At 45.2% G+C, this 14,986-nt stretch overlaps 1 protein-coding gene across 3 annotated transcripts in view; it reads right to left on the bottom strand.

The window, feature by feature from the left end:
- Positions 1–14,986, bottom strand: part of FGF2 (fibroblast growth factor 2) — a 30,907-nt gene that overhangs the window by 6,546 nt on the left and 9,375 nt on the right. For all 3 annotated transcript variants that reach the window (XM_068680670.1, XM_068680667.1, XM_068680669.1), the window contains exon 2: positions 4,856–4,959. In XM_068680670.1, the coding sequence (XP_068536771.1) occupies positions 4,856–4,959 (104 nt within the window). The remainder of the gene's footprint in view (positions 1–4,855; positions 4,960–14,986) is intronic.

Genomic DNA, 14,986 nt, shown 5'->3' with positions numbered 1-14,986 from the left:
ATATGACTGCTACTTTAAATAATCTTTCTCAAGATAAATTATATTTTAATGCCTTTCACTCCACCAATGTGAGAACAGATGCATTAATCATCTCAAGCCACAATGATCCAAGTCTGAAATGGATTATAGCAGCCTTAAGAGGACTAAGAAACTGGGTAAGAAAAAGAAGCGCTTAAGAATAAAACAAAACTTTGAGCAGTGCTCAGGCAGGCTCAGTACAGCTGCCCGAACTGGAACTTGAGGCAAAGAGAAGGGCCACAGCCGGGGAGCATCTTGTTTTTGCCCCATGAACCCAGGGGTGCTTCTGGAAGCACTGAGACCTGAATCCTTATAAATAATCAGAAGCACCGAGACCGAGTCCCTATAAATACCCTGTCATACCCAGCTTCAACTGCCACTAGCAAGGAAACCACGGTGAATTTAAGCAAGCACTTGCAGACTCCAAGTGCAGACGAAAGGCAAATTTGCACACACACACACACCCCCCTACGCACCAGGTCCTCCAAGTAAACGCCCAGAATTCAAAGAAATGCACTGTGCTTATTTCACCTCCTTAAAATTTCTCAGGTTTAAAAAGTAAAATAGATTCAACTCCCCAAACACACCATTCAGGCATTTTACAGATGTTAGAAGCAAAAAGGGTGAAAGAGAAAAAGAAGAAAGAGAAAGAAAAATGTATTTTCTAGGGTTCATAAAGATAGTTTGCAAGGTGCCATGTGGTTCGCTCTGGCCAATGAAGTCCTAGTTTTTCCACAAAGCATATGTGACACAAGTGCCTTGCTGTAGTACGTTGCCACCGTAAATGTTTTGACAGCATTTAGGAGACAAATGAAGGTTCGTGCTTCACGAGCCACGCGTCCCTGAGCACTCAGCAGAGGTGACAGGGCAGCAGGCAGCCCGCTGCCCAGCGGGACAGGGATGCCAGCCACCCTGTTTGTTAAACACGGCCACTGGCAAGCAGCTGGATACCCACGTTTACATATTTAATGCATGCCAGCCCAGCAAAGCAAGGTTTCACAGCTCGTCATGAAACACCCGAACTGTACGGCCCTTTATGACAGGGGCAGGCAGACGGAAAATACTGGGGCTGCCGCACGCAGCAGCGCTCCCAGCGAGGACTGCGGGGCCTCCCCTTCCGCCAGTAAATATTTTGTCTACTGCCAAGCAAGGCCCCCAGCCAAAAGAAGGCCGAGGGAGCACATAACACAGCCCCGGGCGCAGGAGTGCTCCCCGGCAGCAGCGCTCCTCGCCCTGCCTCAGCAGCCATGGTGGCCGCTCAAAGGGGAGGCCGCTTCCTACGGCAGGATTCCCCCTCCCTGCTTCACACAGGTTCATTTTCAGCACAAACTGCGTCTGCCTCGGCATCAAACACTACAGGCATTAACCGGTTGTGGTGGTTTGGATGCTAATAAGGAATTAAATTTCCTCACACTTGTTCCTTCTCTAAACTGAAACCAGAGGGAGGCTGTGGTAGCCTGGAACTACCAGAGCCGATGGATTGCGGCCCTAGAAACACTGTGATCAGACTGACCCTTTAAAACTATAAAAAGGTCAGGAAATGAGCACTGTTGTCACAATATTCCTGTGCCACATTCTAGCATCAAAAGAGAAATACTTCCCTTCGAGTCCCTCAGTCTGACAAAGCCTGCCTGGTCACAGCTCAGCCACACAGACACCACGGATGGACTGGACAGGTTGCATAGTTAACAACAAGCTACTTGTTGTGAAATGCACAAGTCAGTCAAAATCACCATTCTCCATTTCCCATGAAAGGAAGAAGTTTCTTCATAAAATGAAATAATCAAAAATGTTTGATTCCGGAAAGCGAAAATATTTCAATTGGAATAATTTAATGAAACTACCAAGTCAAAATGAGATACAGTAGCCATACCAGAAGACAAATGGTGCATTTTTTCCATTAAAAATCTCGTTAACAAACTGAATCTGTTAGCAAACAGCACAAACCAGCTTAATTAAAAGCCACATCAAGCTCTCAAGACAAGAACACGGCCCACCATGCAAGAAGTGATATGCTGTCTGTGCAATAAACCACCGTGCAAAACCAAACTAGGAACAAACCTTGAAGACACATCGCGACAAAGTAATTACAAAGCCATCCAACTAGAAGAAAAACAAGCCCAAATAATCATTTTTCAAGTACTTACGAAGATGTCAGTATGTTTATAAAACAAGGATACTACACAAATTGATCCCTGACACCAGAAAGTAATAAAAAAGAAGAAACAAGACAGACATTAAGAAGTGTTTACAGAAGAACAGCAGGCCCATCCCAAATTAGAATTGATTGCTGGGCATTAAAAAGTTTGTTTCACGTAGCGGAAAGCTGGCTTCCACAACAAAGCAACACGTAAATACAGATAAGAGAGCTTGCAATTATCCAAGTGCCAAATGTATCTGGGACAAGAGATGATCCGTTTTATCTGATGTTCAAGTCAGTGTGCAGCTGCAATGCCAAAGAGATCCCAAAATAACAGACCCTCAAAGATCGGTGTCCTGTTCATTGTGCAAGGTCTCTGCAATATGTCAGTGTATGTGAACACAAAATTGAACGAGGAAGAAACATCAGCTTAGGTTAATGTACTGATGATTAAAAATGTTACCAGATGGGAAAAATAAAAAAATTAAAAAAAAATGAGGAAATGACCATCGGTTTCATCACAGCAGTTTGTGAAGGTTTCATAATGTTTAGGACTCTTCATTCCACAAATGTACCTCTCAAATGTTCTCTTAATCTAAAAGTACACTACTGAAAATTACAGATGGAAAAGCACAGAACGGTACTTAAACGACTCTTGAAATGGAGAACTAAATAGGTGTTTAGAACTGAAAGTTCAATACTGTTTTAAAAGAAGTAACCAAAGATTTCTGTAGATACAAACTCATGTGCACTGGTGAGATCACCTCACCGCAAAGATTTCCAGAATACGCTCTTACAAAGCTCTCACTGAAGCACCACTCCTCAAACTGAAAAAGAAATCCTGGCAATTATTAACAGTTCCATGAACGTGTTTACAGGCAGAAAACAGTAGAGACACAATTGGCCACAAAATGTTGGAAGGCATATTACAGAATTCCTCATGGAAAACACTGTCTGCGCTTCAGAGAATAATCATGAAATTGCAGAAGTATTCAGTAGATGTGAAACACAGGCTGGATGAAGAACAAAATCTTCCTAGAGTAGAGAGTTTTCATCTACAAACAGCAAAAACAAAGAGCTGCAGGAAGCAATGTTTGCAGCAAATATGGCTCAAGTCAGATCCATTTCCAAAAACAAACAAATGAAATGAAGAAAAAAATAATTTCAAATGAGAAGCAGAATGTGGTAACTTTACAAGACTTTGAGAGAGTAATTCCAAGTGAAAGGCTCTGAAAGCCTCTGACATTACTCTCTGTCACCTTACACAAGGTGTGCAGAAAAACCACGGCATAAAGCTGCAACAGAAGCATGTTCTACACAACCAGCACAACCAAGAACCACTATGCAGCAGGAGGCTGCACATCCAAATATAAACACACGTGGCTGTTGGTAATTTTGCAAATGATGCTACATGTCTATTTTGACCATTCGCTGCTGCTTGAGCTAAGGAGGGCGATTTGAACAGGAAGCCGAACGCCAGCACACCAGTGCCACAGGAAATTCCCAATTATCCTTCATTCAAGAATAGCTCTGTGGAGCACTACTCACATTTTCTTCAACTGAGCTGTCACACAATGTCCAAGTAAATAGCACTGTAACTTGAAACAGGTTATTTAACTGTATTCCCAGGCATAAACACAATCTGCCTCCAGGAGCAGGAGACAGTGCACTACATGCAGCTCACCAGGGCTCCAGCGCACACAAAGCTGTTCAGATGTTTTGTTTGCCTTTGGACTTACTTCACTTGGGGAGTGCATGAGCTGAGAGGTAATTTCTGTAGCTGGAGTTAGTAATTGGCTTTATCATTACCACCTGTTTGTTGTATTGTCAGCTGGGACTCTCAGAACACAAACGTGGCCATCTTCCAGATGCAAAAGCATCGGGGTTAATTTAAAACTACAATTCTAGTGGGATGCTCCAGAGTGATATTTCACTGGACACAAGCATTTAAAGTTTGTTTATATTCAAAGCTATGAACAAGAGATTTACAGCATCTGTGTCTCATAAGCACAATGACTGTAACTGCAGCTCTTAAAGTACAATTCAAAATCCAGCCCAAGGAGACCTTATTGTCATTCAGATTCTGCCAAATACTGGCTTTAAATCACAGTTAAAAATTAATATGATATGAAAATTAGTCTTTTTGGACTAGTTTTAACTAACTTATAATTTGCAAAAAATGTTTTTTCTTGCCAATTCTCTAGTTTGGAGGTATACGATCAAAAAAACTTGATTCTCCACAAAAAAAGGAAAATGAGAAAACAATTTATATAGATTACTACCAAAAGTCAATGTGTTTTAAAAATTGGCTTTACTTCAAAAGTCCTTACCATCACTTTATGTGAAAGTTAAGTGGAAGAGAAAAAAATTACTTTGGAGGAAGCAAAGGAAGAGACTTTATTCTTTGTTTGTTCTCATCATTTCCTTTCCTTCCTCAGGTGGTCACTATGGTTCTTCTCTCTCAGTGCCATTCCAGTTAAACCCTGCAGCATGCTCCACTGCTTGTAGGTGAGGGCAGAAACAGTCATCTCTTTCTCGGTCATAGTTCAATTAATTGACGAGTTTTGCAGAGCTAAATCCTCCTGATATGACACACACACAGTAGCTGAGCAAGTCCTGCTGCAGGAGAGGTTACTCAGTACAGAGCAGAGGACCTCACCATGCGGGTACAGAGATACATTAACCACTGCTGCTTACCAGTGCCAGCAATCTGCCATCCTCCTTCATAGCCAGAAAGCGATTTGCACTTACACCTTTGATCGACACCACTCCTCTTTCTTCTGCTTGAAGTTGCAGTTTGACTGTGAACAAAAAAAAAGGACAAAGTAAATTTTCATGTCCATGGTGATACTTCAGCACTTGACAGTGAAGCTTGTTACTTCAAGCCTAAAACCAGAGCAAGCCCAAGGTAGCATGCTATCCTGCAGCACGGGTAGCAAACCATCTACATCTAGCTTTCTGATCCCATTTTCTCAGGAAAAAAAAAAAAAGCCTATTACAAAGTAAGTATCTATTGTCAAGTTGGCAACAGGAAGTTATTCTCCTATAATGCATTTGATAGAAAAGCAATTAAGAAAACCCCCACAAAATTCCTTAAAGGACCTCTTATGGCACCATTAACTGCTTATAGAAGTGAACTTTTCACGTAATTTTTCAAAAGGATTTATTTCTCAGTGTTTATAGAACAGGAACAGAGATGGCATGCTGTATGGAGGTCTGTACGGCTGGACTGTCAGTGCTCACAGGCACGAGTCTGTATGTGCTGTGATTGAGGCTTAGAAAAGTGTCAATTAGTTTACACTATGACATCCAGAGAGTGGTTTGGTAAGAAAACAAAGAACTGCAGATGTAAATGAGGACAGCAAAGACGCAAGAGTTGGTGTTACACAAATTAGGAATATGAAAAGCGGATGTATTTAAATCAGTTATTTTAAAAAAACTCTGACCAGCCATTTCTTGAGAATCTGTAGGATGATACCACATAGCTTTCAGCTAGTGCCTATGAATCAGAACAAAATTTGCTCTGATTTTTCTAGTCATGAGGCAAATCCAGTAGTTGAGATTAACACACACAGACTTTCCCCCTTGCCTGCGGCCTGTTTCAAGCTGTGATGATAAGCTTTCTTCCTTCCTTTTTCTTCCCTGACTGCTCCCATCACTGCACACCAGGCGCACCAAGCCTGCCAGTGGCCAGCAGAGCTGAACGCCAGCCGGAAGTTTCATGCACACTGACTGCATTTCTGCCTTGCTTTGACACGTGTCTGTGACCACGGAGCTCCAAGTCCAGGTTTTCCAACCATCAGCTACACAGGCCTGAGAATACAATACAAGAAACTACACTGAGTACCCCAGAAAAAAAACACCAAGCATCTTCTACGTGCCTCAGGTATTTGAGGCTCAAAAGCAGTCGAACGGCTGTGCCCGAACTTCCATTTTGCTGGGGAATGAGCGGAGGGAAAGGAAGCCATGGGCACGTTGTCCTAAACCTCGCAGGAGGTACTGCTCTATTCCAACCATTTCAGAACATCTTCCACTGAAAAACCTAACTTTGATTACTTAAAACATCTCCTGAAAAGGGGAAGAGGTGCACACAGCAACTGCAGCAGGCACTCTGAGTGCTTGCAGCTTTACAAGTGGTCCACCCCTTTATCCCCCTGCCCTCAAAGGAAAAACAAGCCTGTTCCCCGCAGCTCCGGTCCATCAAGATAGTTTGTACAAGCAGCACGATTCAATCTGCTTTCTCCTAAAACCAAACATTTCAGTAACAGTAGAGCACAACTGCGTTTCCCAAACTCCCCAGCTTTCCCTCTGTTCTGGACAGCCGCTACTTCCAGCCCATACTGGAGCCCCAAATCCTCCTAACACCTAGAAGCCCTCCCAGATAAACACAATTCCTTTGCACAAAGCTTTGCTTTCATCCACACACACCGAACAGGCATTTTTAGGAGCAGCAGTACTCCCATAGCAGGAAGCAAGCTCACTGCAACACAGGCAGCCGAAACGAGGAATAGCTGAGGAACAGCTTCTCACCTTCCCGGGGCAGGAAAAGAGAAAGGGCAGTGCTGCCAAAGAAGTGCCACAGCTAACGAAAGCAGCAGCAGGGTGTTGCAAGCGGGTGCTGGCTGCAGCCCCGTCAGGTGTCAGAGCGAAGGATGTGACTCAGCTGCAGGGAGGCTGGCGGCGTTTCCAAACCGCCGGGATTGCGACTTATTCATTCCTCCGTTTTCATCCCAGAAATTATTTTTGGAATTAGCATTAATGCTAATAATATAAAAGGAATTAGATTTGAAGATGCAATGCAGAGATCTGACCACGATAAAAGCCCAGAGGGAGGAAATGACAGCGATGCTCCGTCCCCTCGGAAGCACTCAGCCACAGCCTTGCATCAGCCCGGGCTCGCTGCCGAGAGCCTGCAGCCCCTGCGGGCCTGCTCTGCACAACAAGGTGGTTTTTGTGGCTCAGCGGGGCAATTCGGGTGGGCAGCATGGGTATATGAGCTTCATTTGCCCACCTGCTGTCAGGGAGGGTTACTGGTTCTCCTGCGTGAAGATGCACTGTTACACAGCCTCACCTTTCCAGCTAGCAGAATAAATGTTTGAAACAATGGTAAGTTTTGGGGTGGAAGCACCCCTGAAGAGTCAGAGGGAGACTGCTGCTTATTTGACTTTTTGGTCTGAGGGGAGACGCTTTATGCAGTCCAAGTGGAAGACTTCTTGGTTTATTTCTGCTCCTCCGAAAGACAGGAGGGGAGCAATCCCAACAGGACGAATACCAGAAAATAAAACAATCTGGGTAACTGCTGCACCCCCTTCGTCAAGCTTTGTCGTTATTCCATCTGATCTTCCTGTAGATACAGGCAGACATAAGAGTTTCTAGTAAGCCCATTGTTTTTTTTTTTTATAAAAAACTGAAGCCACATGAACACAAACGCCGCACTATAAAGAAGATGAAATGGTCTCTTCGGAGTTGCGTGCCTGCTGCCATTTTATGCAAAAAAAAACAAAATACCAATAACACTAATAGCACTTCCAGGGAACACCGAAACTACAGTCATAAAAAGGTTGTTGAAACTTTTCATTTCACCCCAGAATGCCAAATCCAACACACAGCTTCCCCTGTGCCACTAGGCCCAGATCAGATTTGGGAACAGCTTCAGGAGCTGTCAGCGCAGCTCCCGGCCTGCTGGGGAGCCAGAAGGTGGAGAAGTGCTCGGGGCAGGGAGCGGGGGAATGGACTTTGCTATGTGCCCGAGCACACAGCTTTCACCGCAGGCTTAACGAGAAACAGCTGTGTGAAATATCTGGAAGGCAGCATTAATTACTGGAGCACGGCTATATTGCTCTTCGTGACTTTCTCTTGACAAAAAGAAAAGAAAAAGAAAAAAAAAAAGCTCGGTAACTCCTACCATTTCGTACTGGGCCAGAAGTTCACATTCTGTAAAAACAAACATTTTAAAAGTTTGTAAGGTCTGTAAAAATATTTGCGTAGCTCAGAGAAGCAAAAAGTGTTCCTCTTAAAAAAAATTATATCCCGTAGAGTCAGAAATGCACTGCAATGCTCACTAAATGCCCCGAAACCCAAACCAGTTTCTCTGGATTTCCCATTCCAACTTGAAAAACACACGAATAAGCTGAGCCAAAGTAATACCTTAAGTCTTCCAGGTTTCCGCGTTATTTTAAGGATTTATTAACGCAGCAGTACTACGTTGATCTGGAGAAGCCAAGACATAATACACGTTTGCTAAAGAAACATATTTTGACCACGGAATCAGCCCCAGAAGCAACTCTTTTAGGTTTAGCCGAATGCAGCTTAGCACAGCGTAATGCTCGATGCTGATGGCTTGCACCTCTTGCAGCCCTAAGGTCACCAGCAGCAGTGGTTCAGACACGAGCCATCATTTTAGACCTGGCCATAATGTTCGTCTTCAGCATACTTGAAGACATACCCCTCCTGCACAGCACCACGTACCTCACGGCTCACACCCGCAGCGTGCCCTTTAGTGTGTGACGAACACTTCCCGTATCTTTGGGAAGATACAAAAAGGGTTAGAAAACATGAATGGGAGAAGGATGAAGTTAAGGCACCGAGCTATAATAGATGAATCTGAAACCTTCTCCTGCCACAGCCTCGTTAAACTTGGAGCCAAGACTATAAAAGTATCCTCAATAAAACTCTCCTCTGAGCAGTTTCGCTGTTCCTGTGTTTAGCATCACCACAGCACTTTTACCTACAGAGATGAGCTGGTTAACACAGTGCCACGGGTGGATATAACAACGCAGTTCATAATACCGCAGTGCGGATGCTCCCAGAAGACGAGATGGCAAGCCCAGAAGAAGCCACAGTGCAGCTCTCTGATAAACCAAACTGATAAAAGCACAAACAAATAGATAAAGCCTTGACATTGTTCGGCAAAAAGATAACTAGCCACAGAAAGACAAAATTAAAGTAACTGATAGATATTTATTGCCTTTGGGACACCCTGCATTAAAGATGTCCTTCACCAGAAAGTTGTTTCTCATGGAAATGCCTGGCCCCAAGCAAGCAATGTCGATAAGATTTTCCAACGGCAGGGAAAAGAACTGTAAGGAGGTACACGATGAACAAATGTCTCCTTGCTCACCCTACAGGTGACATCAGGAGATCCCTTCACCCTGCTCTCGGAGCCACGTTTTCCAATTCCCGTGTGCCAAAGGAAGCCCAGAGGCAGGGTGCCACGAGCTGGCCACAGCCCTTCTGCAGTTACCTCACCCAGATGGCAGCGGCACTGCCAAGCCCCTGCAAGACCTTACAGCTTCAGTGCTCAACACAGGAGAACAGGCAAAGGAGATGTTTCTGGTTACGGGTCTAGAGATTTTATTTTTTTTTTCCAGTCATCCTGTTACCGTGAATTTCTCTCCAGGTTTGCAAAAGGATTCCCATCCAAAAATAAAACAATCAGTCTGTCATCCTCGGGAGCTGCAAAGTGCTTTCCACAGGCAGACTGCACCCAAATCCTGTCTCCAGCTGCTGAGGGTGGTGCATCCCATTTGCAAAGCAGGGGGATTCTGCACCTTATTGGCAGCTGAGCCAGGAGCTATCTGAGCCTGAGCTCTCCCACAGGGATCCACAGCAATCTCCGCTTCTCGATGCAGCAGTCAAATGGAGAACTTGGAGGGGGCTGTGGAAATGGCTGAAAAGGTAGGCGAACCATAGCTGAGCCAAAACACGGGAATTCTCGGTCCTATGAAAATTCTGACTACCTTCATTTTTGACAGGACATTTTTTCAGGGGGTCTGACTGGGAAAAAGGAGCCCTAACCCAGCACCCAGCTGTCTGACATGCGCATCCGAGCCATTGCTAAGGGCTTAGCGTAGCCCTCTGGAGCTGTACAGGTAACCTCAGAGCTGCCCGCACCGATTTTGATTTAGGTATATGACTCCTTGCTCATGCTGCTATCTCCATCTCTATACAGGAGATTATGTAAGCAGCCATTAACAAGGAGAACACATCACTCTGCGTGTGGCTTCAGCGCATTGCACAAGTATCAAAACAGGACAGAGGTGGGACATGGTCTTCTCACAACACGCAGAGGCTGTGTTAACAATATGGATACACACACAAATGATTATACAAGAAAAAAAAATGGTGGTGGTGTTTTTTTGTTTTGTTTTGTTTGTTTTGGTTTTTGTTTTGGCCAGCCTCCTTTCCATTACCACGGGAAATGTTCAGGTGCACTCTTCAACCAGTGACGCTCAGGAAAAGTGGTTCTCACCAGCATTTGAAAGATGTGAAAGGCAGGACTTAGTGGCCTTTTTTTTTTTTTTTTTTTTCTTTTTTTCTTTTTTTTTTTTTAAATTCTAAGGCAATCCAACAAGACCAAACCTCTTCAAGGCCACTCCCTGATGTGCATCTTCACCAAGGTCAAGAATTTCCCCCCCCAGGATCAGGCCCGGATGCCCCGGTAAGTGCTGTGTTACTGCCCTGCGACCAGCACAGGCTCCTGCACGCGCTCGTGTCATTAGCAGACCATGGACAAAAGATTACAATTACACCTAGGTGACCCAGGATGCATGGTCAGGGCACATTGACAAGTTGCAGGTTAATCTGGCCAGCATATTTGAGAAAGAGTTGTAACTGGGCATTTATTTCACAATTATGAGAAGCTTTTCTAGGAATACAAAAGCTGAGAAGTGGCATTCAATAGCCCTGTGGTTGGCAGGGCTTCCATCACATCTCTGCACTAACTGCACCTTCCCCACACTTCCTTAAAGAGCTCAGAAAGAAGTTCAATTCAGTTCTGTGTACTCCAGTAATGAGCTGTATGGCCAAGCAGCACCACGCAGGCAGAAAAGATGCTTGCAGATGTGGAGAATGCAGCAGCTGTGTGTATTTTCCAAAAGGTCTTTTATTGCCCTGAGTGCCAAAAGTGAAATGTTACGTGTAGGATGAAAGCTCTTAAGTCCTTTTACGGGACTTCTCCTTCTCCCAACCCCGCAAAGTTTCTGTAATGGCCCAGACCAGATAATACCGCACTGACCTAAACTATCCCAAATGGTTTCATTACTCTGCATCATGAAGGGTTCATCCAAAACACTCCTTGAAAATCTGTTTCTTTAGAAGGTCTTGGCAGAATCTAGCAACCTAATAGTTCAGAAGGCGTGAGCAGCCCATTCTGGAAGCCACTCGCTGCTGAGCTAGTGCCACCTTTCTCACGCACTCCCAGTCAGACGTGTGCTGGCACCCCGAGCTCCTTGCCTGGGGCACTCGCTGGGCCCCCCAGCACGTGCTGTTGTTTTGCTGAGAGCAGCTGCACTGCATGGGATAGCACAAAGGAAGAGGGAAAGCAAAGGTCACACTGGGGAAAGAAAGGAACAGAAAAATGTTAGGAAAAAAAAAAAAAAGAGAGATGTAAAGAGCAGACAGCAATGAGAAGGGGCATGTAGTACCTGAGGGTGCAGTACTGCAGCTCAAGGCAAAGCCCTGCAGCTCGAGGGAGTGGGATTTGAGATGTGTTAGCCACAGGGATTTGTAACATCTCCTTTTTTCTAGGGCTTCACAAGGAAATGGGAAATCTGCCTACTACATCAGGGTAGCCCTAAAATAAATATATGCCAGGAGCTCCTGGCTTTGGATACACTCACACAGCAAACAGAGGTGTGATTAAAGCCTAAGCTACTCCTGCACTACAGTCAACCTAGTAGAGATCACTGCAGACTTCAATGCAGGCGCACCCATGGCCTCACAGAACCGCACCAAATGCGGGTCCGACAGGCCCTCTCTCACAGAAACCGCCTTCTTTACACAAGAGGAGAGGGAAGGTCTTTCCATGACTACCCCACTCCTAGCTCCCTGGGAGAACGCAATGGGAAGGACAACGCTTCACCAAGGGGCAGCTGGGCCCCAAAACAACGGGCAGCTAATGCTCCAAGAGCTTATGTGCATGTAGTGAACATCTCGAGAGCAAACGCACTGCTCAGATGCAGCAAGTAACAGAGCAGCTCGGGGACCGTGGAAAAAGAGGAGGAATCCAACCCTATTACAGCCCCGTTTTCACTAGCATACAGCTGCTTTGTTTGAACTGCAAAGGTCATGAGCCAAACACCTCGCTCTCGGTTTACAAGAAGGGAGAGTTTCTGTACCCCCCGAAAAGCCCCAGGCTGCACGTCCCTGGATCAATGACTAGCGTTACTGCAGCCTCTGCTGCTACGGAAAAGCTAAATCCAAGCCAAAGGCTCAGGGCCCATCTCCAACATATTTGCAGAGGCCCTGTAAGGAAAACCCTTCCACAAGGCCCCCGAACGGCACCGCCGTGGTGAAGCTGTTGCGCCAGCCCCACGCCGGTTGTCCTCCTGCAGCTCAGCAAGGAGCAGGGCAGCGACGATTCTGCTGTCTCACTGCTGTGGTGGTGGCTCACCTTTGGAGGGAATAAATATCAGAAATGCAAAGAAGTTCAGAAAACAAGGAGCAAAATAGCAAGGGACGACGTGTTGCTAAATGCAATGCCCTCCCGTGTACTCGGTGGCAGAAGCTGCCGATGCCTTCGTGCTCGGTGCAGCTTCTATCCCCAGCCAGGTGCTCAAGCGAGGCGCAGTCGGGTGTGCTTGCTCCACACATAACGTCCTAAACCCTCCCAACACCAAGGGCTGGTTCATCAAAGACACACGTGTACACACACACAGCTTAATGCCCCCGCTTTGGCATTTCCAGGGCCAGGCAAAACTGCCCCGTAGGCCAGATCCAAACCTCAGCCCACGCGCTGGTGATGCCCACTGAACCTTATTTCTAGGAATTAGAAACACCTTTGGCCTCATTTCTCCCACATGTAGCCTACAACCCTTTGTGACATGCCTTTCTCACAGGCATATTAATGCCTTCCGCTGGCTGACAAGCTTTGCATACAAGGCATCCCCAGTCCGGAGACTGCAAACGTGAAAGCAATTCTCTGCTCGCTCTCATGGGCTGGTTGTAAAACAACCCTGCCACAGGCAGAGCTGCTGGAGCAAACGCCGCCTAAACCCTTGAACACGTGCACAGGGCAGACAGGAGAAACACACGTAAACAGCAAGCGAGCCTCGGCAGAAGAGGTGGTCTTTTCAAAAACAAAAACCACAGAACAGCCACCAAAAAAACTCGAGCAAACGAAGTGTCACAGTGAGAAACAGTGAGTCACGCTCCCGTACAAAGGCACATTTCTTCGTTTTCGCATGACAGCATCCCAAGTGTATCTTTTTCCTTTTTGCCAGCCAGAGGCATAAAACCACTTGCAGACAGACCTAAGGTCTTTAAAATGTAAACATCCACAACAAAAATATACACTCCTGAACTATGAGCACTTTGAAAAGTTCCGGTTACACTTAAGAGTAAATCCAAGGCTTTAAACAGAATAACAACTTATGGAACCAGGTATCAAGCCGCTAAACCAGCCTGCCACACTACGCAGGCATTCACAGGCCTTAGGAGCTTTAATCAAAGCATTACAAACACTGAACACAATGAAAATTATTTCCCTATTCAGGCTCTCCATCTATTTTCATTTATATCCCACCTCCGATTCCCACAGATGCCCAACTCCACCTAACACACACCTATCACATGGGAACCCCATTAGTGGTTCCTGAGCCTCCTCAGGAACCACTAATTACCAAATGCGCAGCATCCCCAAATGCTCCCTTCAAACATCGTGTAACAGATGGTAAAGTCATCCTGCAGAAAAATAATTTCAGAATCATGTAACACTTCTGGAGTTCCCATGTGCTGCTTACAAAACACAACTCGAGTGTTTTGTGCTGCTGAGTCAAGTAAACAGCGATCGCTTGGCATTACGTAAGGATTTCAAGTGCCAGCACTGCGAATGCACCATCTTATAAAGGACTTCTAAATACCTCGCTGCCACTGTTTGTGGTCTCCTTGTTGCTGCAGATGAACCCAGTGCATCGCTTCAAGTCAGGAGGGCAAAACTAAGCAGAAAAAATTACCTGCTTTACCAAAGAACCATTACTGGGTACTGGTAATAAAGCCCCATCTCTAAATATCAACAGCCTTACCCCCAAATACTTGATGGAGAACAAATGTTTTAGGGTTTCAAACCCATGAATGCGTATACACGTGTTTTTTAAGACTTTTCCTGAAGGACCTGTTTTAACAAGAATAAGGTAATTCTTCACGTTTCTTTAAATCGCTTTATATTAATTTAACGTTCACAAAAGTAAATGGTAAAATAACCACTTTCAGTTGTTCAGCTTTGAAACAAAGCTGCTGTAACAGTCTAGCCCACGTAACATCACTGAGTCATGTCAGAAGATGCACATGGAACTGGTAGAATTTAAGCTCTTTATGTCTATTGTGTGTTCACTAACGTCATGAGAGCTATGAACTGCTTTTCACGCAGCAAAATAAACACACGTAAAAGCAGGGACAAAATGAGGCGAGGCAAAGAACATCACTCGGAAGACAGAGAAGGTAAAACACAGCCATTTTAAAAGGTATTTTTCAGTGCTCCTATACTCAAACAGTAAGTATTCAGTAGCACACAGTGTTTTAGGGATGTCAGAGCAGTGGACAACTGATTCTGATTCAGATGAGATGAAAGGGAAAGGCTGCCACAGCAGCAGTAGGAGATTATCACCTCATAGATATAATAAGCTTCAAGTGTTACAGATGGAAAGGAAAAGCTGGATTTCAAAAATGCCAAGAAGAATCGTCAGCTGGATCTCAGGAGAGTCTGAAACACAGTGGTGAAAGAGGAACTGTGTCATGCATCCAGGGTGCCAGGGACACAGCATAGCTGAAGGGAGGAGGAAGAAATAACAAGCTGATAGATAAGGAGCTGAGAAGTTGCCCTTTGGAGCT

Source organism: Anas acuta, chromosome 4, assembly GCF_963932015.1.
Source record: "Anas acuta chromosome 4, bAnaAcu1.1, whole genome shotgun sequence".
In the NCBI taxonomy this organism is placed as follows: domain Eukaryota; kingdom Metazoa; phylum Chordata; class Aves; order Anseriformes; family Anatidae; genus Anas; species Anas acuta.
The sequence above is the reverse complement of the archived record's forward strand: the minus strand, read 5'-3'. Positions and strand labels throughout refer to the sequence as shown.